General features: G+C 44.4%; 1 protein-coding gene across 3 annotated transcripts in view; it reads left to right on the top strand.

The window, feature by feature from the left end:
* Window positions 1-25,406, top strand: part of epha7 (eph receptor A7) — an 80,175-nt gene extending 54,769 nt beyond the window's left edge. The window contains exons 6-17 of one of the 3 annotated variants that reach the window (XM_079214679.1): window positions 7,391-7,515; window positions 9,168-9,336; window positions 11,148-11,256; window positions 12,869-12,924; window positions 15,745-15,870; window positions 16,367-16,552; window positions 17,542-17,603; window positions 17,845-18,054; window positions 19,079-19,294; window positions 22,482-22,675; window positions 23,307-23,462; window positions 24,889-25,406. In XM_079214679.1, the coding sequence (XP_079070805.1) occupies window positions 7,391-7,515; window positions 9,168-9,336; window positions 11,148-11,256; window positions 12,869-12,924; window positions 15,745-15,870; window positions 16,367-16,552; window positions 17,542-17,603; window positions 17,845-18,054; window positions 19,079-19,294; window positions 22,482-22,675; window positions 23,307-23,462; window positions 24,889-25,003 (1,724 nt within the window). In that variant the 3' untranslated portion in view covers window positions 25,004-25,406. Of the gene's footprint in view, window positions 1-7,390; window positions 7,516-9,167; window positions 9,337-11,147; window positions 11,293-12,868; window positions 12,925-15,744; window positions 15,871-16,366; window positions 16,553-17,541; window positions 17,604-17,844; window positions 18,055-19,078; window positions 19,295-22,481; window positions 22,676-23,306; window positions 23,463-24,888 lie in introns of all 3 variants that reach the window. The other 2 variants (XM_079214680.1, XM_079214678.1) reach the window with 2 other exon arrangements.
* Window positions 25,407-26,566: the final 1,160 nt, after the last annotated feature.

The raw sequence follows: 26,566 nt of genomic DNA, 5'->3' as shown, positions 1-26,566 counted from the left end.
ACCCGGCCCAGGCCTTCTTCACATCAGGCGCGGCTAATTGCTTTCAAACGGAGTCGCCTTTGACCCTCCCGCATGGTCACTAAAGGTGTCCCCGCCTCGAACCGGCATTGTTATGCAGCGAGCGCTCCGTCCTCTGCCGGGCTCTTTTAAAAAACTCTATTTTCAAACACACTTGGTTCAAGGGTATTTCGTGCGCCTCCATCAGAAGTGTTGGCGGTGAATAGGAATCGTCGGGCCGTCCAAAATGTCCCAGAGATGGTACCATTAGCTGCTGATGGGAGGACACGCTGCAGCTTCACCTGCTGTTTGGCCTCGAGCCACGTGATCTTTGTGAACGCTGAGCTTGTAAAGGCATTAGATTGATCGTATCGGGTAATATACAAGGGTGTAGGTTTGGTTCTAGAAGGGAGGGGACACAAGGACCTTTCTCTCTGAGAACGGCCGCCTCGATGAGAGCATAGTTAGTGGGCCAGAAAGCCGAGTTAATGCACCCTTTTACGGCCGATGTCATCAGCAGTATGCGTTGGCGGTGGAAGTGGCGTTTTTGCCCCAGCCATCAAGATGGTTTCGCCAGCTTTAAACATTGGTTTGGGACTGTGAGCAGCATCATAACGTTTGGTTGCTGCAAATTTGGTTGTTAGAATTGGTATTCCAACAGTGGGGTTCTACAGAATTCAGACCAGATCACAAGCTGGCGGCTTTAACTGGTGACTTTCCGACGAATACTTTGCTCGTAGTCTCACTGGTTGTTTCAGTTGGTCGATCTTTTCTTTTTAGTTACAACCTTTTCTTTGTGTTGTCTTTTCTTTACACGGCCTTTTTTTTTGGCATCGGCTCACATATTGAACCAATCAGCGTACACTTGAGTCACTCGCAGTTCCTGTCGTGCTTGGAGAGTTACCTACCCTGTAATAAGAGCTATAAAAGTCTCTTTAGGCCTTCGAAGACCTGCGATCGTTCCTGGTCCTTGCGGTGCGGACACATTCCTGGAACTATGTTCCTAGTTTCTGAAAAGGCCTTGAAATACTTTGAAAAATTCTACTTTTAAGCAATGATCATGACGGAACAAAAAGCGCTACTGAGTCAGTCCTTTTTTTTTTTTTTTTTTATGTTTGCGTCCAAGCGGAGGTGACATGTTACAAGCCGGCAGCGGTTGGCTGAAACGCGATGGTGCCGTGTGGAGTTCCAAAAGCCGCCGGCCAGACACGCAAGCCCAAGAGCGAAGAAGCTTGTCTCACCAATTGGGAGCGTTCTCTTCACATTCATCAGATCCCCGGTCTATTATTGTCCTTCATCCGTTACCGTGTGACTCACCGGCGGTAAAAAAAAAAGAAGGGAATTTCTGTTTTTATCCAGTCACTGGATGAATGGCCTTCAGAGCTAAGATGCAAGCCACTTTCAGTCCTGGGCAGCTCCAAAAGACGGGCGGAGATTGGCAGGAAAGCAGATGAACATCCACCCCCGCACACACACACACACACACACACACACACAGACACACTTTCTCCAGGAGTAAACCGCTGCACACCCACGCACCGACATGTGCAGGCATTCCAGCTGTAAAAAACAGCTGGGGGTCGCAGGAAATTTGGTGAAATGATCTGGCTGTCTTGAAATGAGTGGTTTTCATTTAACCGTGAGACAAACTGCCCGGCAATAACCTTAAAGGGTAATCCCACCAATTTTGCACAAGACAGTCGGTTTACCAGTCGTCTGTGGCTCTGGAGGACCTTTGTCAGGTCTTTTTAGTGTCTGAGAATGAGATGACGACGTCATCAAGGGTTATCTCAGTTCAGGCTACAATCTGCAGAGAGCCTGGGCTACAAACAAAACCATTGGGGGCATTATGGGAAATGTGGGAGCCGGACGTCTAGGAAGCCGGCCCCATGCAAGGGAGTAAAAGTCAGGATGTCCAAAATATATCTGGATCTCATCCCTTGTTGCTTTGATTTTAAAACATGTTGAGCCCTAGGGTACCCCGATCGGGGGACCTTTTTATTTCAGGAAAATCAAGAAAAAATCATGGTATAAATCCCCCCCCCCCCCCCAAAAAAAACATGTTAGGTATCAAATTAAACATAAAAATCAGGGCTACAATAATATATAATCCTGATGTACAACCTCTAAACACAACTTAATAATATGAATATAATAATATGAAATTGCTCGAGTGCAGCTTTAACTTCATGTCTCGTGATCCCCATCAAAGAGAGCTATTTGTATCCGCAACAATCATGCTGCGACAACTCCTTGAATGTCAATTTTTCTCCCCCCAAAGATGTCAACATTTAAGAGCAGTCTCGCTCGGCCCGGTTATGGGAGTCACAACACAGAGCAGAAGTAATCTTGATTATGTCATACCTCGTTAGCGTCAAGCCAGCCAAACCAAACTGTCGACGGGCTTTTTGTTTCACGGGCTGCTGGAGATGATGTGTTGAAAAAAAAATAAAAAAGGGGAGAAAAAAAAAACGGCCTCAGTCTAACAGGCACACTCCCCTGAACTGTAAATATGCAGCTCTGCGGTGGTGACTGAGGAAACTGAATCGTACCTATGCAGCGTGTTAAAGGCAGCAATGGCTGTCAATGTGTGAAATACTTGAGAGGAAGGAGAGCAGGGCCAGCTGGCAAAGCAGGACTTTAAGTGTATTAACATAGTTTCCTGAACCATACAGCCTTTGAATGATTGAAAGGACTTTTATTAGAACGTGTCAAATGTGTTTTTATCCGTCACTTTATGCAGTTTCAAACACGCCTATGGCCGTTGCCTGTCTAGAAAGCATGCTTTACATTTGTTTATGTGCCCATATTCCATATTGGGCCCAAAGGATTCTTTGTTTATTATAATAACTTTCTCTCGGAGACGTTATAATCTCCTGTTTCAAATTAAAAACATGTTTAAGAACCTTTAAAAAACGCCACCAAACTCTGCACCCCAACGCCGACACCGGCGGCGTTAGGATGCAAACAGCAGTAATTATTATACGAGTTTATGGCGTCGGTGCGGGCACGCAGGCGGAGGGAGGCGCGTGTGTAATGAAGTACCTCCAGCGTCTTGCTCCTCGCCTCGGAGTCCCCAAAAAAGAGGAGGATATTAAAACGTTCATAAGACGCCGGGATGCAGAGCACGGTGGCGAGCGGGGCTTCTGGATCAGTTAGCTTTACAGGAGGAGGTGTTAAGGGTCACTGACACATTTTTCTAATATTGCAAAATGAATGCACAAATGCCGTTCCAGTCACTTTGAGACCGGCATGACAATTATAGAACGTTCCGCCGCGCTAAACCCCCGCAGGTGTGTTGAGAGTGTGGCCGACTGGTTCCGGTCTCCTTCATATCCAGTTTGTCATTAATGGACCACCTGAGTGAGCCACAGGGACGGGGGGCAGGGGGAGGGGGATAGAGGGGGACGGAGAGGAGCCAGACGAGCAGGTTTTACTTCCCAGTTAACGCTCAAATCTGGCCTCCACTCGAAAGCCCCCTGAGGAATCGAGAGTGACCGTTTTTTACCCAATTCTAAAAAAAAATAAAAAAATCATGATCGGCCTTTTAAGCCCCGCGTGGTCCGCCGCCGCGTCCCGCTAATGCCGCTCACTGATCTCATGATCTCTGTGGAAACACCGGGGCCCCACACCCCCTGGCTCTCTGTCAGGGGGTAAAGGGAGTGAAGCTTTGGCGGAGCGGGGGGGGCTGAGTCATCGCCGCTTCACAGCCACGGGCCAAAGGCGGGGGTAAATGGGGCAGATCAGAGTCACACTCAAGCTTTGTGGGGAAAGGTGGCTCATTGTGCTGAACGCCGGCTCTGCGGCTCTTATTGCGGCAATAAACCGGCTGCCACTTGAAAACTATGCATCTCTGCTAATTATGTGGGTGGTTTTATTTCGTAAATGAAGAGCCAATTAGCACAACGGTACAAATTACTCATCTGCACATGTGTGACATTTCAAAACAACTTGAGGAAGTAAAAGGCCAACGTTGGAGGCAGAGAAGATCAATACTAAGTCCCAATCAATTGATCAATCAAGCACTTTATTGTCATTGACAATATTGCAGTTGCGTCAACCTCAAATGGTGCATTGCATTATAAGACTAAACGCCTGTATACTAGATATAGCTATGGTACAAATGAAATGAAAGATACAAATACGATAAGCAAGTTGCTTCATGGGAAATATAGGATAGTGTCTTAAAAGCCAACTCTGGTCCCGGGGTTGGTAGTTTGAGACGATATCAAGTGGGCAGCACGTTGGAGCTTGAGCAAGAAGGGCACGTTTGAGTACTTCAAATACCTCGGGTATTTCAAAAGCCTCATCTAAACCAAACCCCCAAGTAGAGCGCCGGGCTTTAAGGCAACTGTGACACGGTGGTCGAACGGTGGAATCACAACTTCCTACGTCATACTACGGACTTAACGTCTCTTGTGGGTGGGCCTTTGACTTCATAGTTTTGTATTGTTGTCAAATGATTTGTGTCCACGGCAAGTCGTTTTTAGATGAAGACATTTTGGGCCCTTTTTGAACGCTTTTTACAGTATGTTTCGTCTGGTGGGAAGCTTACAGACTATAGCAGAGTTTGGATGGGACCATCAGCAGCTACGGGGTGAATCAATGGGTTTGTTTTGGTACTTGCTTCTTGAAAACAGCGCCAAAGCTCTATTTTACTTTCTTATTGACTGATTTTCAAGTAGAAGGTAGAAAGTCAAAATCCCAAAGCATAACAAGATGAATGGTCCTGAAGGAGATTTGTCTTCGACGCTGCATGTTGTGAAGCCTTTCGCCCGAACCGCCATTCAATCAGCAGTTTGATTCCTCTGTCCTACTTTATATGAATGTTGCAACGAATTCAGTCCCAAACGAAGAATTATAAAAAGATAAATGCACTCCCACAGCTTGGTTTACAAGCGTATAAAACACACCACGGGGCCAGTACGCAACTAAATGCGTCTTATTTGTTCACCGACTGCTCAAGTCCAGGAGCTCCTCACAGGGTAAATATATATCCCGACTGAAGCAGCGTGCCTCTTTGCAGCAAAAAAAAAAAGCGTCTGCAGGGGATGAAAGCAAATGTCAGATTAAAGCAGTAAATGTAGACAAGAAGCATCATTTAGTGCCCGTAAAGCCCTCAAACCCGATTTTAGGAGAGGTCCGTATATCAAGGACGCCGTCTGGATGGGCGGGGGCAGAAGAAAGCGGCCAAATTGGATGAGGTTAAGCTGCACTAACTGCTTGTTGTGACTCTGGAGGGAAAACTCAATCGTCCCCTTTGACCGTCCGCCCCGCGCCCAGAAAGGATGCATTGTTCCCGTGTTTTGGGTGGATTATGAGGGAACATGTCACAACAGCAGTTTTTTGTTTGTTTTGTTTAGTTAGTTTTTTTGTGACGAGGTCTTGGGTGTCCTCCATCGTTGGCATTGCTGTCAGGAATGCTGATGAGGACTAATGAGGTTTTAATCCAGCTGGAGTCATTAGTGGCAGGGTCATCTTAAAACAATCTCGGGTCACTGGGCATGGCACTTCCAGGGAAAGAGCTTTGTGTCTCCTGTTGGATGTTGTTCAGAGGTCACGCTTGAGACTGTACAGATGCAGACGTATGGGATGCCAGTGGAGGAACATGAGCTTGTTTGTAAATTGCTCTCCAAAAAAAAATTCCTAAATCCGCATCATTTAAGCATTCACATCTCCTTCGGTGTCGATCCGTCAGCTCTCCTTTCTAGTGAAAAGCACGTCCCTGATCCGTGAGAGACCCCGGAAAAATAAATAAAGAAGTCAAAGTACGGCGTCTGACAAGTGGCTCCCACTTCAGAGTCCACGTCGTCCCCGGGACGTCTTTTTCAAACTCGCTAAGACGCGTTAATTAATATGTTTTTGCCCCGGGAGCAGCGTGAGTCATCAAGATTTCACAGTGTGTTTACAGAATGGATTTTTGAGGCTGTTGAAAGTGAAGATTACAATTTTTTTTTAAAGCATCATCTCCTTGGGGTGAGATTTAGTAAGCCAAAAAGCTTTCCTTGTTTTTTTTTTCCCTTTTTTTCTCTCTCACTGGGGTCTTTAAGAAAAATGCTGTAAAATGCTGGTGATTATAATCAAGACGATGTAAAGGTGGTGGAAGTGGAACCAGAAGCCGAAAGGCAGAACTCACAGCAGTGGTGACACTCTGCAGAAACTTCTCACGTCAGAGAAGTAGGACTCTTTCAAAAAAAAAAATATATCTATCTTTAAGAGCTTTCAAGGAAGAAGTTTGCCTATGCTGAAACCAGCAAATTAAAAACTAATCTCTGCTATAAAAAAGTTGGTTTAGCTTTGGAAACAGGTTGAAGATCTCCCTAAATTACATTTATTATACTTCTTTGTATGGTAGCTCCGTATATTACTGCGATTCTGCTTTGGCCCTTCTTTCTACAGAAGAGTTTTCCTGTTATAAATTACCCAAATGTTTCAGTTCATTTAATTGTAATATCATACAAGTAAAATATTTATAAAATATATATTTCAGACAGAAATAAGTTAAGAAGCGTGCGCTCATTTGTAAACAAGAAACCACATTTAAAAAGCTGAAAATGCAAATATCTCAGAATTGTTGGTAACAAATGAAGGCATTCTGTCCACTGGGAGACGTGAGAGGGCTTTTATTTTGGACAGGAAGTATTGAGTTAAAAGTCATCTTCATGTTAATTTTGCTGAGAGCTACCTTTGCAAAGGTGCACCACATTGTTCTCAAAAGCCAATCAGAGTAGACGTGTCTTTTTTTGGTTGGGGGGGTTCTTAAAGAGACAGGCTCCCAAACACAGCATTTCAGACCGTATTTGAAAAGAGAAAAAAGGGTTTATTTTAACATCAAATCATGTTAGCAGGTTCTAGCGGAAACCCCAAAAATACAAGCATGAACCTGAAAATGAGCATGACACGTCCCTTTTAATTCCAGCTCAGCTTGTTACCATCATTCACTTTGACAACTAAAAGGTGTGTGTGTGTGTGTGTGTGTGTGTGTGTGTGTGTGTGTGTGTGTGTGTGTGTGTGTGTGTGTGTCTATGAGCAAATCTAAATGTGGCAGCAGTTAATCAGGCAGCCAGACACTTTAAATGACTCGCGCAAAGAGCCAGAGACAATCAGTGTGCATAAGACTGATACATCGGAAGGTTACAGGTACACCCGTCTCCCTGTGAGAGGATTTCTCAATAGAGCTGTCATCATCTGCTTGCTCCCCGCTGGAAACATTGAAGATGAATTTCCATGTCGGCATTTTTCCCCACCGGCTGGCCCGGCAGCGGTCGTCTCTTCTGCCGATTTGGAATTCCGATCACGCGGCGTAAACATTAGGAACGCGCGTCGGTTGGCTGGAAAGGCCCCCCGATGCCCGGTGAACCTCGCTCATTGAGAACTCTTCTTGTCCCAACAGCTCCGTCCCAGGTCAGCGAGGTCATCAAGGAGAAGGTGCAGCAGCGCAGCATCCAGCTGTCCTGGCAGGAGCCCCAGCAGCCCAACGGCGTCATCACGGAGTACGAAATCAAGTACTACGAAAAGGTGAGCGCCGCAGCCGCTTCATTTAGCGTCCTTGTCTCCTTGTCTCCTTCCCATCCCCCTTGTTCCATTTCTCGGCCACTTCACATTCACTTCCGCCGACTCTTCATTTTGCATTCAATCTGCGACGCCGCCGTGAGTGGAATTCACAAGGTTCCCGCAAGTGCCTTCTTTATCTCATAATTGCAATAATGAATGAAGATGCTCATAAGATTTTAATCAGACCGCAGTCCTTCACAAGCTCCCCAACAAGCATACGCATGTTAGCGCACACAGACACACACGCAGGCAGAATTAGTAATCTGTCACCGTTATCTCTTTCTCCCCTTCCCCTGAACACATCAGCTCTTTACAGTAAAGGTTTAATGGAGCGACTTTAACCCGGCGAGGATCAAAGGCAAACGGGTGCAGCAGAGCTCCGGTGCCCGTCTTGGGCCAGCCTCCGACGAATCAGTCTCCTACGTCACGTACTGTGGTCTGCCCGGCTGTAAAAGTAGAAAATTGGAAACAACAACTACACCCCGTCTCTAACGGAGCCTGGCATTCCACTTGGGCTCTCGCAGAGCAAAAAAAAACTAAAATTATTTACAGGCTGACGGGCACGTACACAGCCTGTGCATCCAAATGTATTTTCTCTTTGATGAAGAACATTTCGTCGCGTGTGTTAATGTGCGGCGGCGGCGGCGGCATGCTGCCTGTAATGGGAAGATTATAATCTCACTTGTAATGTACAATCTTTTAATTTTTTCTTCAATTCTGTAAATTCTAAAAGCCGGTATTCAAACATTGGACACACTCTCACTGATTTGATTTCCTATTGAGTTTGTCTCAAAAAACACTGACCAATCAGTCCCATTTGCTTTGATTTTGATGTTTTTTTTCCAATCGACATGTGTCGCCTTTAAAAATCCGCCATTGAAAGATCATTGCAAGGCTTTTAACATGAAACATCGGAGTGGGGGAGAAAGTTCCCTTAATGTTACCTGAGCACCGATGAAAAGGAAACGGCAAAGTAGAAGCAGTGCATGTCACACATCAAACACGTATATGCACATTATACTGAATGTATCAAGATGGAGTTAAGTGTTTAGAGCATACAAAAACAACTCTGACTAATGAATACCCTGCCTGTATCTATTCAATTCAGTTTATTTTATATAGCCCAACATCACAAATACAAGTTTGCCTCAGAGGGCTTTACAATCTGTACACATGACATCCCTGTCCCGGGACCTCACATCGGATCAGGAAAAACTCCCCCAATAAAGATAGTAAAAACCCTTTCAGAGGGAAAAAAAGGGGAAGAAACCTGAGGGAGAGCAACAGAGGAGGATCCCTCTCCCCAGATGGACAGAAGCAATAGATGTCATGTGACCAGAATGAATAACGTAACGGAGTTACAGCATATTCAATGAATGTGGCAGAAATTATTCATATAATGAGTAGTAGGCATGGTCCATGATCCAGATAGCCACGACCCATTAAGCAGAAGGAGGAACATCTAGTCGGATGAACAATAATAAACACATTTATTCCGAGGACAAAGTGCAAGTAATCACATCTCCTGAAGGATTCAGACTCAGTTATACACCAGACAGTTGGATGTCCTTTTTATTTCATCCACGTGGATCAAACATGGTTTATTCCTTGCGCAGGATCAGAAGGACCGGGTCTACTCCACGGTGAGGTCCAAGTCCACGTCGGCCACAGTGAACAACCTGAAGCCCAGCACGGCCTACGTGTTCCAGATCCGGGCCTTCACGGAGGCCGGGTACGGCACCTACGGTCCCCGGCTGGAGATCACCACCAAGGAGGAGGCCACAGGTAGGACGATGCAACTTAACTTCCGGCAGCTTTCTCTGGATCTTTTTCCTGGAATATCGTCAACAAAGATTTGGCTCTAGATGGGAACATGACGAGCTGAAGTTAGGGCCGAGGTAGACTCAAACTTTTGTCAATAGCTTAAGAATTCAGACTTTTTTTTAAAAATCGTTCCCAGAAAGCATGAGCACCAGAGTATTAGTATTCATTCAGATTCACCTTCATGATAAACAAGAAGATAAAAAAAGAGGTGACTTTGAAACGGACATAAAGTTTGATTATGTGCCCATTCCTCGATTTTATATATAGGCCTTCCGCCATAAAAATACATCTCCTTTTTTATGCAGATATATGAATATCCGTTTACACTATTTCAATGTATTTGGTGAAGGTCTGCATGAAAGTGGAAAACTGAAGGTTGGTTTGGCACGAGGAGACGGAAGCATTTTTATTTGACTCCTCAGTGTTCATCCCGTCTGATTCTCCGTAGAATATAAACTGAGAACGTTAATATGTCTCCGAATGCACCGAGCACCTGACAGGGTGACCGTCTGACCACAAATATATATATATATATATATATATATATATATATATATATATATATATATATGTGGTCAGACTCTCACCCTGTCATATATATATATATATATATATATATATATCACCACATCGTTTTAGAACCCAGGCTCTAACTCTAAATCCGAGCCCAACCTGTTAATGCCCCGGCCCCCTGTAGTAATGGCCCGGGGAAGTAATTTGCTCGCGAGCATAGCAAACAGAAATTGCGTTTGACTTTGTGCTGACAACACGTCATGGGAGAAATCAGCGAGTGTGAGGACAAGCTACTGTAGTGTCATGAGGATAAACTCATTTAAATCTAATCAGCTGCATTAGCTCTGCCCCGAGTGCCGCAGCGTGTTGGCGGGGAGTTGAGGTGAGAGACGCTGCTCCGAGGTGTTACGGATCATGACGCCTGGCTCTGTAATATATATATATATATATATATATATCGCAGAGGCCCGGGGTCGCGTGAGGAACGAGGCAATTAAACTAAACAAACATTTAAAAAAAAAAAGAAGGGATATCAACATTTGTGGGGTGAGGAAAAAAACACGCTCTTTGAGCCGCCGTTCAATTAATTCCTCTTAACAGCCAACCTGCCCACCCTAACAAGCCCCTCCCCCAACCCCTTTCGCCTTACAGCCACTAGTCCTGCATTAAAAATAAAATAACAGAAAAAAAACAGAAAAAACTCCAGACAATTGGTGCTTTATCAGGAACAACTGATCGAATATCGTCAAACATCTCAGCCCCCACAGACAGGCCACAACAACAACAAACACTTTGCAAGTATTTATACAGTGCAGATCCACTTGATTTAAAATGCATGAACCATCACACACACACACATACACAACTCAGTTGACTTTACACAGCGACGCGACTCTCGATCGGCAGCGTGGGAGCTCCGAACGTGGAAACAATCCAACCTGAATGTGTCTTTGTTTGAGATGAAGGGCATCGCCGTCGCCGTCTGGGACGATTAAGCCCACTTTCTGAAACAGTGGAGCCGTGTGTGTGAGGACGGCTCAAAAATAGAAGCAGTCCCTCCTCCTCCTCCTCCTCCTCCTCATATTCCTGCGCTCCCTCAGAGGGGGAGGGGTCATCAACCCCCACGCCTCTCGTCTGGGGCTCAAACACGTTGCTGTCGTTTGATGTGCCGAAGTTCTCACCGAGCTCTTTTTTCTTTGCATGTCTTGTCCGTGTGTGTGTGTGTGTGTTTCTACATGTGTGTGTGTTCGTCTCGTCAGCGGCGATCGTCTCCAGCGAGCAGAACCCCGTCATCATCATCGCGGTGGTGGCCGTGGCGGGGACCATCATCCTGGTGTTCATGGTGTTCGGCTTCATCATCGGGAGAAGGTACGCTCTCGCGGGCCCCATTGACTCTCCGCTCCTGTGAGTCTGCGCTTGTCATATTAGTCCTTCTCTCGTCCCTCACGGGGGCCTCCGCGCCCGCGGTCGTCCTCTCACACACACACACACACACACCAGCACGCACGCCAGCACACCAGCACGCACGCACACACGTGCCCGCTCATCATCTCGTGGCATGCTGTGCTAATGGGTTGTGATGCATCATTTTTTTTTCATTCCCACCACCCCTCCTCCCTCCAACATTTTTAAGCAATTTTTTTTTTTGCAGAGCCATTATGAGACAAGCACTCCAGAGTGAGAGAGAGAGAGCTTTGGCTCTGCATTCCCGTGTGTGAGTGTGTGTGCGTGTGTGTGTGTGTGAGTGAGATCCAGAGCACCCAGCCCATTGTCATTAGCATCATTCCATCACACACTTCATCAGTGTTTTCATCTGCACGGATGGCATTTGGTCAGAACTCGCTGGGGTTGGTCAGGATTAGCCTTGTGCCCCGCCCCCTTCTTCTACAAGTCAAGTCAGGCTGATGTCATACACGTCCCACACCAGGTGTCGGGCTGACTTTCACTCTCCAGTGAAGAGAAAAGATCCTCACGTCTGACTTGACAGCGTTGAAACTGAATCATCTCATGCAGACCATGCAAAGCACAATGCCCTTCAATTCGGTTATCATTTAGTTTTTTCATTTTGGAGATAAAAAAAAAACTAAAAACATTGGATACATATTATGCAAATACATTGCAGCATTGTCCCTCAATACGAGACCAAATTCAAAATGCGTTGTCTTCATTAGTCACATGGACACAAAAACATGTGATACTATGGTCCAGAATGGAAAATACCAAAGTGTACCCTTTAAGTTCATTGTGCCTTTAAAAAAAAGAAACATGACATAGAATGTCACATGGTCCCTACTGTTTTTCTATTTCTAAGACACTGGCACTTTCTATTCAGTTACACAAAGAGAATCATAATCTGGCCACACACAATTATATCCAGCACACGTCAATAGAGAGTTTAGCCTAATCTATTCTGAAAATAAATAACATGATAGACGTTGAGAAACAGTAATCTGCCACAAACATCTTCCTCTTCAAGGTCCTGATCTCAGAACAGCTGCAGATGTAGAGAAAGAGAACAGAGAGAACAGGTGCACAAAGGCTGCGCACGAGTCACTTCATCAACGGCTAGTGCATGTCCATCACTTGTGGCTTGTTCCACCATTCACACGTCATCCATCACTTTCTTTCTCCTTTCTTTCTCCCCAGTTTGTGCTCAAAGACCAACTGTGTGCTGCAAAGCACCTGCTGGACGGGAACCTTCAACACGTTAATATTGCAAAAGAATATTACAAGACGTGTTGAACCGTCCTCTAGTCCGCGGCGCATGCATTGTTTGACGTGTGACGTGATTGGATATTGGGAGCCCGGCTATACGGGGAGGGGGCGGGTTCACCGCTCCCGCTCCCTCGTCGGCTGGGCTCCTCTGAGGATTTGTCATGCGCGGCGTGAGCTGGCGCATTCAAATTCTAGTAATTTAGGGCGTTCATTTCCTCTGCACAATCAGTTGATTCTGCCACCCTCTTCCTCCTCCCCCGTGCAGGCACTGCGGGTACAGCAAAGCAGATCAGGAGGGAGACGAGGAGCTCTACTTCCAGTGTGAGTGTCCAAAGTTCATGTGTACACACACACACACACATGCACAACACTGCATGCTGAATAGGAAGGGGTGCCTTAATAAAAAGAAGAAGAAAAAAAATAAACATTAGCACCCACAGGCACGAGCGTTTGATCCCAGTTCATTTGATTGGTGTCAAAGCCGGGGAACAATCAGCCGAACATCTGCCGCTGATTGGCTGGACTCTGTTCGTGGAGATGAAGGCGTCGGGGAACTACAAACGCGGCAATGTGACAGCTGTCAGGGAGGGAGGAGAGGTCGACCCCGAGGAGGAGGGAGTGTTCTGTTCTGTTAAGTACCGAGAGAGAAGGTCGACGGCACGTTCCTGCCGAAAAACCAGCGGACACGACAGAACACACATCTGCTGACGTCACGGCCGCGCTAGCGCGACCTCCACCAGGGAGGGTCGTGTTTGCGGCTCGGTTGGTCTGTTCGTTCATCGTTTTTCTCTCGCGCCAACGAGGGAACGCGTGCTGCGTTCATGCGGCGTCGGGATATTTTGAAAAAAAAATGTCATTCACGTGAGAACACCACGTCTTCTTTGCGGCGTCCGTGTTTGTTTCCACGTTCCGACTTAAAGCTCATGAACACATCACGACGAGACATTGCAGATGAATTTAGTTGTGATGGGGAAAAAAACTGAACAAATTGTTCTACATTTGAAAGTGTTGCCACCATTCACAGTTGCTTCTGTGGCACTTTTTTGCCATTTAAATAATTAGTTTGCTTTTTCCTACACCATGCCAGGCATCAACAACTGTAATGTGTGTGCTAAAGGAGGCATGAAGATGGGGTGGGAGGATAACAATATGAAGTGATAAAAAGGTTGGAGTGCTAGTACTCAGGAACTTCCATCTACGGGAGCTTCTGGAGCTCACACAGCTCGCTCTGTGGAAGAGGCTCCTCTTCTAGGCCTCTTCCATCAGTTCGAGTGGCTTTTTTCCTTTTTTTCCTACACCAACCCCTAATGATGCCCCTGGGGATGCAGCTGCAGACTGCCTCCCCAAGTGGAGCCGTAATGATCCACGCTGTAGGCAAACTGCTGATTTGGTAACAAAAAAGGGGTCGAGAGGGTGACGCTGCGAAACGGCAGCGCCGGCGAGTCCGACACAGCCGACGCGAAGTGTCGCGACGCGTCCACTTCGGCGGTGAGAACAGGAAGAAGGCCGGCGTCCGGCCCTAATGGAGCGATCCGCCGCGCAATATCTAAACGACGAGAGGCTGCCGGGGCGACAGAAGCCAAGATAGCTGCGAGTCCAACACGTGGAACCCAATTTGTCTGCCGTGTAGCGGCGAGGAAGTCGCGATAAGACATCTCCTATCAGATCCGCTGACATCTCGGATGGACGGAGCAATTACGGGAGCAAGTGGAGGGAAACGTGGGCCCGGAGGAGCACGGGGCATTTGTTGGTGTTGGTGTTGGTGTCGACGGCGGCGGCGATGGGCCCGCATCAAGATGGGGGGGGGGTCCAGGGCCTCTCCGATCCGGATGAGCTTGCAGTTTTCCGCTCTGTTGTGTTGCTCCGTCGTGTGTTATCCAGTGCGTCGTGGCTGGAGCTCATTAAATTTGAAAGTTGACAGGTCGTATTGTTATCCGTGGAATTTAAAATGCACAGTGGAATCGCCCCCGTGAGTGGATGTGTTTGCTTAATAGTGCAGGATCCTGTAATTTGCTGTTAATTTGTGATAAGTGTAAATCCCCCCCTTCCCGTCTCTGGCCTCACTCGAACCTTGTTTGTTTTCCTTATTGGTTACAAACTGCTTCCACTATCACTTCATGAACTCCTCTCATAACAGCAAAAAAAAAAGGACTGCGGCGATGCAGTTTTCTGCTCTGGCTCAACTTCACAATGCAACTTTTGTCAACAGTTTTCTTTTTGAGCTCGAACTCAGATAGAATATTTAACTATATTTAATCAGCTCCCATTCATTTGGTCACTTTTGTGAGCTGGAAATCAAGTAAAAAATTGATTTGGCTACTCATTAAGAAATGGGTCATTTAAACTTGGACATTAGTGTCGGGACAAATAGAGCCTGAACACACCATCCCAAACGTCTGTCCTGTGAGGCTCGTCGTATGATGGGAAAGATAAGTTGAGCGACAGGAAACGCCGAGCGCCTCAATCTGGATTCCTACAAAATAAAAGAACTTGAATGAAATGACTTTCTGGTAATAGAAGCAAGTGGTATTTAAACCACATGAATCCAAATACATGGTTTACAAAGTGAAAGCTGTAAAATGGAATTAAGATGTTCACATTAAAGAGGACATGTCATGCTTATTATCAGAATTATACCAATTGTTGTATTATTAAAGCATACAAACGAGTACAAAAACAACAACAGTCAAGTTGTCAAGACAAGGGGTGATGTACTCGAATGAGCACGGGAATTGTTTTTATGATACAACATTATAAAGGCGGTTAAGCCTTAATAGAGTTTTTAGCCGTTTGTATAATTCTAATGAGTAGAATCTTTCTTTGGTTCCATTGGAAAATGTCTGAATGGTAAAACAACAATGATATCCTGTATCAATAAGCACGATGAACCGACATAGCCGGCGCGACAGACTCTTCTTCAGCGAGGTGGTCTCAGGTTACAGGTTACAGGTTACTCAAATTTTTGCCTCCCATTTGTGATGGATTTTTTTTCCTCTCGGAAACACTTTTTTTTTTCTTTGACACCGCTCGCCGACTGCTCAGCAATTCCCTCTGGTCTCGGTAATCGTTTGCCTGTCAAGTGCCCGCCGGTGCGCAGCGTGCATATTTATTCATAACAGTAATCCTCTTACCTTTCTACAGTTAAATTTCCAGGCACCAAGACCTACATCGACCCCGAGACCTACGAGGACCCCAACCGGGCCGTCCATCAGTTTGCCAAGGAGCTGGACGCCTCCTGCATTAAAATTGAGCGGGTTATCGGAGCAGGTGAGCACCGCCCCGGATCTCTCTATCCCTGCCTTTTGCTGTTGAGTCACTCCGGGCTCTCATACATCACACTGACAGCCAGATATTTACACCTTGGCACAGCTTCATGCATTGTGTATTGATGGCGCCATTGCAAAAGGAAGGGGTGGGTTGGGTGAGGGGAGTTCATTGCTATTAACGTGTGGGCTTCGCCTGGTGGAGGCAGTCAGCGAGATCTTTTCCACAGCTGAGAAATTGCTGCCACATGGATTTTACAGAGGCGGTCAATGACAGTATCTATGCAACACCAGCGTGTCTTATTATAGGTCTTGGCTACATTCCCTCGAGTGTAACAAGATGTCGCACTCCCAATTTGTAGTCCACCGCTGCACAGCTGCTTTGTCTCAAAATACACTAATACATCTGTCGTGGTGAAGTGCTTTTTTTAAACATTTTATTATTATTATTATAAGCTCCCCCACGCCTCACTCACAAACCGCGCTCGTCCCCAACACAGGAGAGTTCGGGGAGGTGTGCAGCGGCCGGCTCAAGCTGCCCGGGAAGCGGGACACGTCGGTCGCCATCAAGACGCTGAAAGTGGGCTACACGGAGAAGCAGAGGCGGGACTTCCTGTGCGAGGCCAGCATCATGGGCCAGTTCGACCATCCCAACGTGGTTCACCTGGAGGGAGTCGTGACGAGAGGTAATCTCACGCCTGATAGGGCGAATAACAGCGGAAAAAACATTGTTTATCATGCACTGGTACATTTGGGGATTTTTATGCTTTTTTTGCTTCCATAACTTGCATCCAAAGTACTACTTTAGCTTTTTGCTTTTGTATTTTTTTCTGTCTCCGAGCCATTAGATAATGCTTCATTAGCATATTTAAACATAACATTTCAGAGAAAAAAAATGATTGTGGTGAAACTTTATATTTAATTTTACTTTTTTTCTCCTATTCAACAGTTTTTTTCCCCAGACTTTTGAATATAAGAGCAACTGAAGTGGAGATTGTTGGCTCAAAGCTTCCAGTTTCATTCCTCTCTATATTCTGAAGGTTTTTTACTGAGGGTTTTTTTCATATATAATTCATATCCTCATTTATAGAACATTTTATACCTAAAACCATGGCCACAATTGATATTTGTATAGCTGTTGACAGTATTTTCTGATTTGTGGACTCATACAAAGAGATATCCAAAATCTGTTAAAAAAAACAAAACAAAAAACGTGTCAACAAAGGAATCAATTTGCAATTTCAGAAAAAAATTTCAATAAAAATATAAAAATAGTTGTAATGTTAGGGATGAACTGTGGAAGTTTCATGGTGGCAACTATTAATTAGGACGATTACCCCATTAACTCGGGGTGTCTCCCCCTTAAAAATCCTCCAAGATCAGTTTCATCAAAGCATATTTAGCTTTGGGAGGTAAACGCGTTGTAGTCAGAGTGATATTATATCTGATTAAATTAGCCACAGTCCTTGTTTAACATTTTCTCATTTAGACACTGTAATAAAAAGGAGCAGATGGTAACTTTTAATTAAAAGCCAATACAGACGGCTAAAAATAACTCCAAAGCAGTTCCGTACTTGTTTATAGTGAAACATTTTTTTTTTTTGTGAGCAAACAAACTCTGCTATGAATTGATCACCCGCTTCATTTTCCCGCCTCCCCTCTCTGTGTTCACCAGGGAAGCCCGTGATGATTGTCATCGAGTACATGGAGAACGGCTCATTAGATGGCTTCCTCAGGGTGAGTGTCACCTTCGTAAAAAAAAAAAAAAAAAGGGCACGAGCATCTCTTGTAACTTTCCTTTTTTTTTGCATCTGCTAGCCAGCGTCCCAGAGAGCAGGCGGTCTTGCGGGAGGATCTGTGCGTCGCATAATAAATATCATAAATCTTGCTCTCAGAGCTGCTGCAGTGCCGTGACCTACATTTCCCACATGGTCGGCGGAGACGGCTGACCCGCCTGTGTTTTTCCCCCTCTGTGCAGAAACACGACGGTCAGTTCACAGTCATCCAGTTGGTGGGGATGCTGCGGGGCATAGCGGCGGGAATGAGATACCTCTCCGACATGGGATACGTCCACCGAGATCTGGCTGCGCGAAACATCCTTGTCAACAGCAATCTCGTATGTAAAGTGTCTGACTTCGGCCTGTCAAGGGTGATCGACGACGATCCCGAGGCTGTCTACACAACAACTGTGAGTCAATTAAAGTGCTTGCTCTCTCTAGCCAGAGCGCTGTCTGAATCCTCTAATCAAGTCACAGCCGGTGCATGAAAATAGAGCAGGGGCGCTGGTGCACGCCCAAGTGGTCTGCACCATTTTTAATTTGCAAAACAAGATATGTCTTGTAGCAACTTTCTGACAATTCACCCTTTGTGAAGGGTTCGCAAGTTGTAACTAATGCCCTATTTAGGGTTCATTAATCACTTACTAACGCTTTATAAATCAGTTATAAGCCATTAATAAGAACAACTGTAGGGTTGGGAAATGTCTTTGCTTGCTTATCAGACACATACACATACACTGAGTTTATTACAGATGCAACATATGGGTCATGGACCTTTTTTAAGCGTCAAATTTGAACTGAAACAGCATATTTAATACGAAACCCATGCTGCAACAACCAATCACAAGCAAAACCCCAACAATCTGAAAGGGGGGGAGTCAACACCAATGGCCAGGATATTATTGACTGACTATTTTCATAATTAATTCACTGTAGGACATTTTTAAGGGCAGAAAAGTCTTTGCTTCTTTTCTTTGCGTTCTATAACAAAAATCAAGTGATTTTATCTTTTTAAACCTCTAGGGGGGGAGAAAAACTGTGTCCTAAGGCATTTTTCACTAATTTTTCACTGTGAAATAGCAAGTCTTAAAAGGGTCATGGGATTCGTACTTTCCACTGATCCATTAAGTCATTCGTGAGTATGTAATTGTAATAGCAGATACGCCCTTAATAACTGAACTGAAGGCGAGATGCCCTGCAGCACTGGAAAAGCCACCAACGGGATATTACGCAACCTTGTTGTTCTTATTAATGATTAATCAATGAAACATGAATAGATGATTAACTATGCATTACTAAAGCCACAGATTACATCATGTGAAGGCGTGCCTCATTAGAAAGTGGCGGCAGTATTTTTGCTCTATTTTTTGGAAAAGTCACTTATTTGTGTTCTTTGTAACCATGTCTCTAACTCTCTCTAATTGATGTTTTTAGGGGAAGATGCAGGATATAATGCATTTGATCTTTACTCCAGCCTCTGACCTGCGTTTTACTGCACAGGGCGGCAAAATACCCGTCCGATGGACCGCGCCGGAAGCCATACAGTATCGAAAATTCACCTCTGCGAGTGACGTGTGGAGTTATGGCATTGTCATGTGGGAGGTCATGTCCTATGGGGAACGGCCCTACTGGGACATGTCCAATCAAGACGTAAGTTACTAGCTGCTGTGGAGCCGTTGAGTTGCTCTGTCATTCTGCCGATGGACTGCCTCAAAACCAAAGAGCAGGAAAAAAGAGAGAGATGTGTGTTTTTTTAAGACATATTTTTGCAGTTTTATATCATTTCTTTGACAAGTTTCTGAACCATAAACCATGTGTTGCTCACAAATAACGAGCTCATAGAAAAAATATAGCATCAGTGCAGTCTTAGAAAACCACTTTTTTTATTTTATCAACTGTCATCTGAAACGTTGCAGGGATTTTCTCAAAGTTCTTCCCTAATTAATTCTCATGAAGTCATTCCAATGAAAACATAAGTATCGCAAACAAAACTCCCACTTTGTGGTTCTCCTGCGAGTCTTCTCTCGCAGCCCGGGCCGGGACGGTAACCTTGCGCTTAATTAGTTCAAGAAGTCTCGCTGTGATCACGCAAGTCTGATTGCGTCTGGAGGAGAAACAGACCCGCAATGGGATCCGCATAGCGATGAAGTCCTGAGAACGAGGATTTGATGCTGGCTTCACTGTAAACAACAGGAGTGGAAAGAACTTGTCATGCAGAAGGTTTTTTGATTCAAATGCCCTTAAAAGTTTTATAATTAGTTATGGTAATTCAAACCAGTGCGAGTAGCCGTGTTGAACCAATTAAAGAGACAGCAGCTCAAGCGTACTTTGCCGTTTGCGTTGCATTCGTTACGGACATCGGAGTCGAGGATGTAAAGACATTGATACGCTCTGAATTTAAAAAGGAGGCCCAGTCAGGGAGGGTCTAATGAGAATATGTTATGTGTTGCATTATGGGAAGTGGAGGACAAAGGGTTTTCCAAGCTGGACCCATGCTTGTGTGTAAATGTCAGGATATGTGCTGCTTTGATTTTTATTATTATTTTATTTTATCTGTCTCTTGCAACCCCAAACCAAAAAGCGTATAAAATACTTCTTTAATAATCCCTTTTATAGGTGTTTTGACACCTGTCAATGAAACCTGTAAAGACCTCTATACCGTCACTTACTGCAGGAGAGGGAATTAATTCACATCTCTCTTGTTGTACATAAAACCTAACTAGATTCCTGTTGGATATTTACAACAGTAATGAGTATTTTCTTTCAAATAGAAGACATTTAATGAAGGCAAACCTCAGTCAAGCACAACACAATCAAAAACAATATATTTCAGCTCCATCAATGCAGCTCTAAAAAAAAACTGAACAAAACAAAAAATACATAAATATACACACAGCTTCAAAGCCTCAGAATCTTCTCCCACCTGACTGCTGATGTTGTGAAACATCTAATGTCGGCGGGTTCTTTTAGGTGCTGTAATTTAATTAGAAACTGTATCTTTAAAAGTGCCTCAGCCTCAAGTACATTGTGGGAGCTGACTCCTGACATTGACCAGACTTTTGTTCCTCAAAGAGTCCCATAATTCCTCTTCTTTTTTTTTCTTCTTTTTTTTTAACAAATGTCACAAATTGCCATAATGATTCACTCACCCGCAGTCCTCTGAGTGCTGTCGCCTGCCTTCCAGCCAACTCCCACTGAGGGAGTCCAACTGCGGCGGACCGCTCGAAGCTGTCCCTTATTGTCGGACGTTTGGCACATTTTGATTGATGGTGGATGGCGAGCTTGTGCGGGGCCTCACGATTTCTATATGGTGCATAGTGTTTAGCACCCACAGCGGCAGGCCCAAACATTATTAAGATTCTCCGGCGCTCCAAAGCAGAGGCTCGCTGATTGAACAATCGGATGTTAGAAATGCTAAACAAGATGGCCGGGGCATTAAAGAGCCGTATGTGGTGCTACTCGCCAGACATCAATGTCAGACGTTTTTTTTGCACTTCGTCAAGATGTCAGCAAACATCCTCTGGGGTCTGCAGGAAGAATGTTATTTGCATTTTTACGAACAGTTTTGGTGTTTTGACACCTTTTTCCCTCCGTGAGTCACTCTCGTCTGAGCGGTCCTGACTGAAATAGCTGATGAAAATATGCAAAAGCGTACACAGCTCCTTATCCGCACAATAAATAAAAGGGGGAGCTAATCAAATCAAATCAAATCAAAGTGCCCGCTGCACCTACTGCTCTCACGTCATTGACTTTTAATGAACTCAGTGCTAAACTGCATGCATGATGCAGAGTGACAATAGATTAGGTTTATAGGCACTGTGGAAAGATTATTCTTTTCAGAGCTGTATAAATATAGGCTTTTGTTTACTCGCATGCAATATACTATATAAGGTGCTCAATACTTAAAATGTAACTTTGACCTTGCATAACCTTAAAGGTTATCAGTAAAATGTCAGCCAATAAAGACAGGTGTAATGGAATCTCCTAAAGAGTTGCGTAAAAGCTTAGCTGCAGGGTACAGCACTAAATGAAGTGTTTTTTTTCGACTGAGCCCAGCAAGAGGAGCGCTTCAATACTCGAGCAAAGGCAAACTAAAAGCTTATACTGTATTTTCAGGACCGGTAAATGAGAGAAAGGGTCTGATTTTGGTCATGTGCCTGGTCTGAATACATTTCACAACCTCAGAAGTGCCTGTCAGTTGGTCATATAGCTTTGCCAACCCTCACCCACCACACCTTTGTTGTGCAATACTTGTCTGAATGTGACTGCTTGTTTATAACCTTCTGGTGCTTCTAAAGGCTATTTATAAAAGGGTTTAATGAAGGTAATACTAAAGGCTGATTCTTAAGAGTTTGGGGTTGGGGAGCTACTAATGGCTGATACCAAAGGGTTTGGGGTTAGGGGAATAGTATAAGCTGATACCAAAGTGTTTTGGCTGAGGAAAGTCCTGAAGGCTGACTCTTAAGGGTTAGTGTCAGCGGTTGGGATTAGAATTTGGGTGATGTTAAAGGCTGATACCAAATGCTTTGGGGTTATGGTTTGGAAGGTACTAAAGGCTAATACCCTAGGGTTTAGGGTTAGGTAGATACTAAAGGCTGATACCAAATGGTTTTGGGTTAGGTTTAGGAACATACTAAAGGTGGTACTAAAGGGTTTTGGGTTAGGATAAGGTAGGTCCTAAAGGCTACTACCAGAGGGTTTGGGGTTAGGAAGATACTAAAAGGTTTTTGGTTAGATTTGGGGAGGTACTAAAGGCTCATACCAAAGGGCTTGGGGTTAGGTTGAGAATGATACTAAGTGCTGATACTAATGACTCCATCTGTTTTGCATCTCCCAGGTCATAAAGGCAATAGAGGAAGGCTACCGTCTTCCAGCCCCAATGGACTGCCCACCAGGCCTGCACCAGCTAATGCTGGACTGCTGGCAGAAAGACAGAGCTGAACGTCCCAAATTCGATCAGATAGTTGGCATCCTAGACAAGATGATCCGCAACCCTAACACATTGAAAACGCCAGTGGGAACATGTACAAGGTGAGGAAAAAGAAACCAAATGAATAATTTTTAAATGTGGCTTCATACAATAAATAATTTGAACTTTTATTTTAGTGCATTAGTGGAGGATCCAAAGTGTCCAGAGGATGATTTAGCCTCTGTAGTTCACAGATGAAAGATAAATCCTGGGGGATCGATACCACAAAGCTGCTTCCATGGCTTTATGGTCAATAGCAGGGCTTTTAAATCAATCTCTGTAATGAGTTCTTGGTACTTTAAAGTGCAGTGGGAACTCCAGACCTCAGTCTGACGTTTGTCAGATGAATTCTATTTGCAGTCAGAACATACTTTCCTGAGGTGAGATGGAGAGGTTACAGCTGGTTAAAAAGCGCTTTATTACACGAAGACTGTATGCGGGGAATGTAGTCAGATTCAAAAGATATTGACAAAAAAATAGTTTTCAGAAGCAAGCTGACACGCTCGCATGTCTTTGTGAATGTCTTATTGATTGAAGCCTCCAATCAGTTTGTCCTCCCCCTCTTTGCAATTTGCTGCACCGCTGGATGCCTTTGGTCGTCTTTTTGTCTCGTCTCCCGGCTTGATTGTGTTTCCAGCGGAACGTTTCCTTTTCCACACGAGACATAAACACCGTTCTGTGCTCATCCCACAGACCAATTAGTCCACTGCTGGATCAGAGCACACCAGACTTCACCGCTTTCCGCTCAGTGGGAGAGTGGCTGGAAGCCATCAAGATGGAGCGATACAGGGACAACTTCACGGCGGCTGGCTACGGTTCCCTGGAATCTGTGGCCAGGATGTCAATCGAGTAAGTAGATGTGAAGCCCTCACGCGGTTCGGCATCAGTAGAGGACATTAATACCAGCCACACTTAAGACTGTGATCTCACCTCCACTTCCTTCCTACACTCCACTTCCTTCCATCCCAACACATCTTTTTTTTGGTTGCATTTTTGCCTCCAAGCAAAGTTTTGTGAGACTCCCACCCCGTGAGGTTCATACATCTTCAATCACTGGCCTGAGCCTTTATCTACCCAAACTTGAGAGATGTAACCTATATATATATATATATATATATATATATATATATATATATATATATATATATATATATATATATATACACGATACATTTTTCAGGAAGACGCCTCTCTGACAGCAAATCAAAACAGGAGCAAATGAATGAACAATACAAACTCAATCGTGTTTATCCGTCCTGACAAATTGAATGTAATGTACATTTCCACATCACTAATTCCATCCCATCCTATACACACTGCTCTATTGCCCAGAGTTTGTCTTTAAATCAGAGAGAGTATTTCCAATCTTTTCTAGTTTGCGGTTGTTTCATTGCTACCCTCAATGAAAAACGTCCACAGATGTTTCACATTAAAAGCCTTCTAGGGGCTCATAGTTGCTCCCTATCCTGGTTGGCTTTTAAGTAAAAAATCCACATAAACAATTGAGTTTTGTTTATTGTGGCTTAATTTACGACGGATGGAAAACAGCAAATTAGAGGTTATTGGATTTGATTAGTGAGAACATGGTTTCTGTTACAGATCGCAATATCAGGACAATATCAGGACATTCTGATGTGGAATATCTAAATGAAGGCTCTCTAGAAGGCCTTAGTGAGCGGTGTTCCTGCTAAATTCAAATGAGTTTGCCCGAAGGATCAGGCTGATACAATCATAAGCATCGAAAGGTTCAATCAAAAAAGTTATGCTATATTAGAGAAAATGTGGGGGAAAAAGAGACGTGTATCATATGTCACAGCTTAGCCTAAACATGAGCACGTACGTTTAGCTTCATGATCCAACATCTATGAATGCATTGTTTCACTGTAAGGTTCTTATTCGTGGTGTTTCACAGTTCCTTACACATTCCCATGTAGTGTGTTAAGCCTCATGAACTTGTGTGAACTCTTTTTTTTATTTATTTTTTCTTGCATTCTTACTAGTTGACGGTTGCCCTCGAGTCGCCACGTTGACCATCAGATGTCAACATTCGTCTCTGCGTTCCCATAAAATGCTCAAGGGTTCAAATGAACTTCCAAACATACTTCCCAAGATAAAACAAAACGTCAGATCATATTTTTTTATTTTTTGGGGAGATTGATTAACAAAAGCCTAAAAAAAAAAGCTGCCTTTTATGTTTTCATGAGGCTGTAAGTGGCACTTGTTTGGCCCCTCACTGGTCCAGTGCATTGATTGATGTGTTGTCTTTTCTTCCCAGGGACGTGATGAGCTTGGGGATCACGCTGGTGGGCCATCAGAAGAAGATCATGAGCAGCATACAGACTATGAGAGCCCAGATGCTGCACCTCCACGGCACGGGCGTCCAGGTGTGACCAGGGACGACGTCGAAAAAGAAAAAGAAAAAAAAACAAGAAAAAAACAGAACTTATCTGGAGCAGTGCCTGGGACGTAAAGCGGGATAATCGTCAAAGTAAACAGACATCTGTTGTGTCCGACTCTTCCGGCTTGCGTCTGGAGTGAAATCATTCCTTTGTTCCTCGGTGAAGAAGTGCGGTCCGCATCTTCAAAAGGGCGCTAAAGAGAGGAAAAGGGCAGGGGGGGAAACTGCAACACACAAAGAAAAAAAAGAAACTACCTGGACGAGATAGAGACTTTCTTTTCACTTTTTTCTTTTTGTTTCTTTTTTCTTAAGAAGCGCTTATGAACTCAACCATATATCAAACGGCGCTTTGGAAAGGAGTTTGACGCTTCCGTCTTTTTATTTTTTATTTAATGAATGACTTTAAGTGCACACCATGGCTATGGATTACCTTAAAAAAAAAGAACAAAAAAAAACAAACAATGTGTCTACTTGCGGTGCTTTCACTTAATTCTCTTTCTAATTAGTTTATTTTGCATCCGTCTGCCACAGTGACGTGTTGTGGCCCACGCAACAGTTCTCTCTCTCTCTCTCTCTCTTCTACTTGGACTTGACAACAGGGTAAACTCTCTTTTATCCAAAACGCAGAGGGAACTTTTTAGGCGCAGACTCAAAAGGTACTTTTTTGTGCTGCCAACACATGCTGGACTGTTTGAACTGTTTGCAGTGACTCGTGTTTCCCTTCATGTGCTGTTGAAGTGAAAACAGTAACCTCTCGTGCTTGTTTGCAGCCTACGGGAGTGTGTGTGTGTGTGTGTGTGTGTGTGTGTGTGTGTGTGTGTGTGTGTGTGTGTGTAGGGGGGGGGTTCCGATATCGTTTTCAACCTCTCAATTGTTTTTTTTTAATCAAGGAATTTCCTGAAGAGCGCAACACTGAGGAGGCGAGTTGTTCTTCGAATCAAAAGACTTTTATATCAGAGTAGCAATATCCTTTGTCTTAGTGTTCGCTGCAGGAAACGCAGAACGGTTACACGGTTATTGCGTCGACTCTCGCGGCGCCGTTGAGAGACTTGATTGAAATTGAAGCCACCATCCTTTTTTTGCCATCACGTTGCACACACGGTGTTTGTTTTCGGTGCGTTGTCGAACCGCAGAGTACAGTTTTCAAAATGGGTGGATCCAAGAACGTTGTAGACGTAATACTGCCTTAAAGAAATGCGTTAGATTAAGTATTGCCGCTATTTTAGGTACTTCGGTGGCAATGCTTTCTGCATTCATTTAAAGGGTGGACAAGCTCCCTGTTTTTATTTGATTTTGTTCCTTGTAGTGTGATGTCTTTTTATCTGGAACTTGAACTGGTGAAATGGAGCGTTTAACGAGTGACGCGGTCGGCGAAGAGACGGACTAAACAGAGCAATAATTACCAGGTAGAAATGGTCCTGGCCTGAAGAATATAATTTTTTTCTTTTTTTTTATAGGTGCTAGGTTTTATTGCCTGTGTCTGACAAACCCTTTGGAAAGAGATTCAGTCACTGCCGGAAACGAAAGAAATGTACCGCTTAGACCTGAAAACGGT

The sequence above is a fragment of the Taurulus bubalis genome, assembly GCF_910589615.1.
Source record: "Taurulus bubalis genome assembly, chromosome: 3".
In the NCBI taxonomy this organism is placed as follows: domain Eukaryota; kingdom Metazoa; phylum Chordata; class Actinopteri; order Perciformes; family Cottidae; genus Taurulus; species Taurulus bubalis.
The sequence above is the reverse complement of the archived record's forward strand: the minus strand, read 5'-3'. Positions and strand labels throughout refer to the sequence as shown.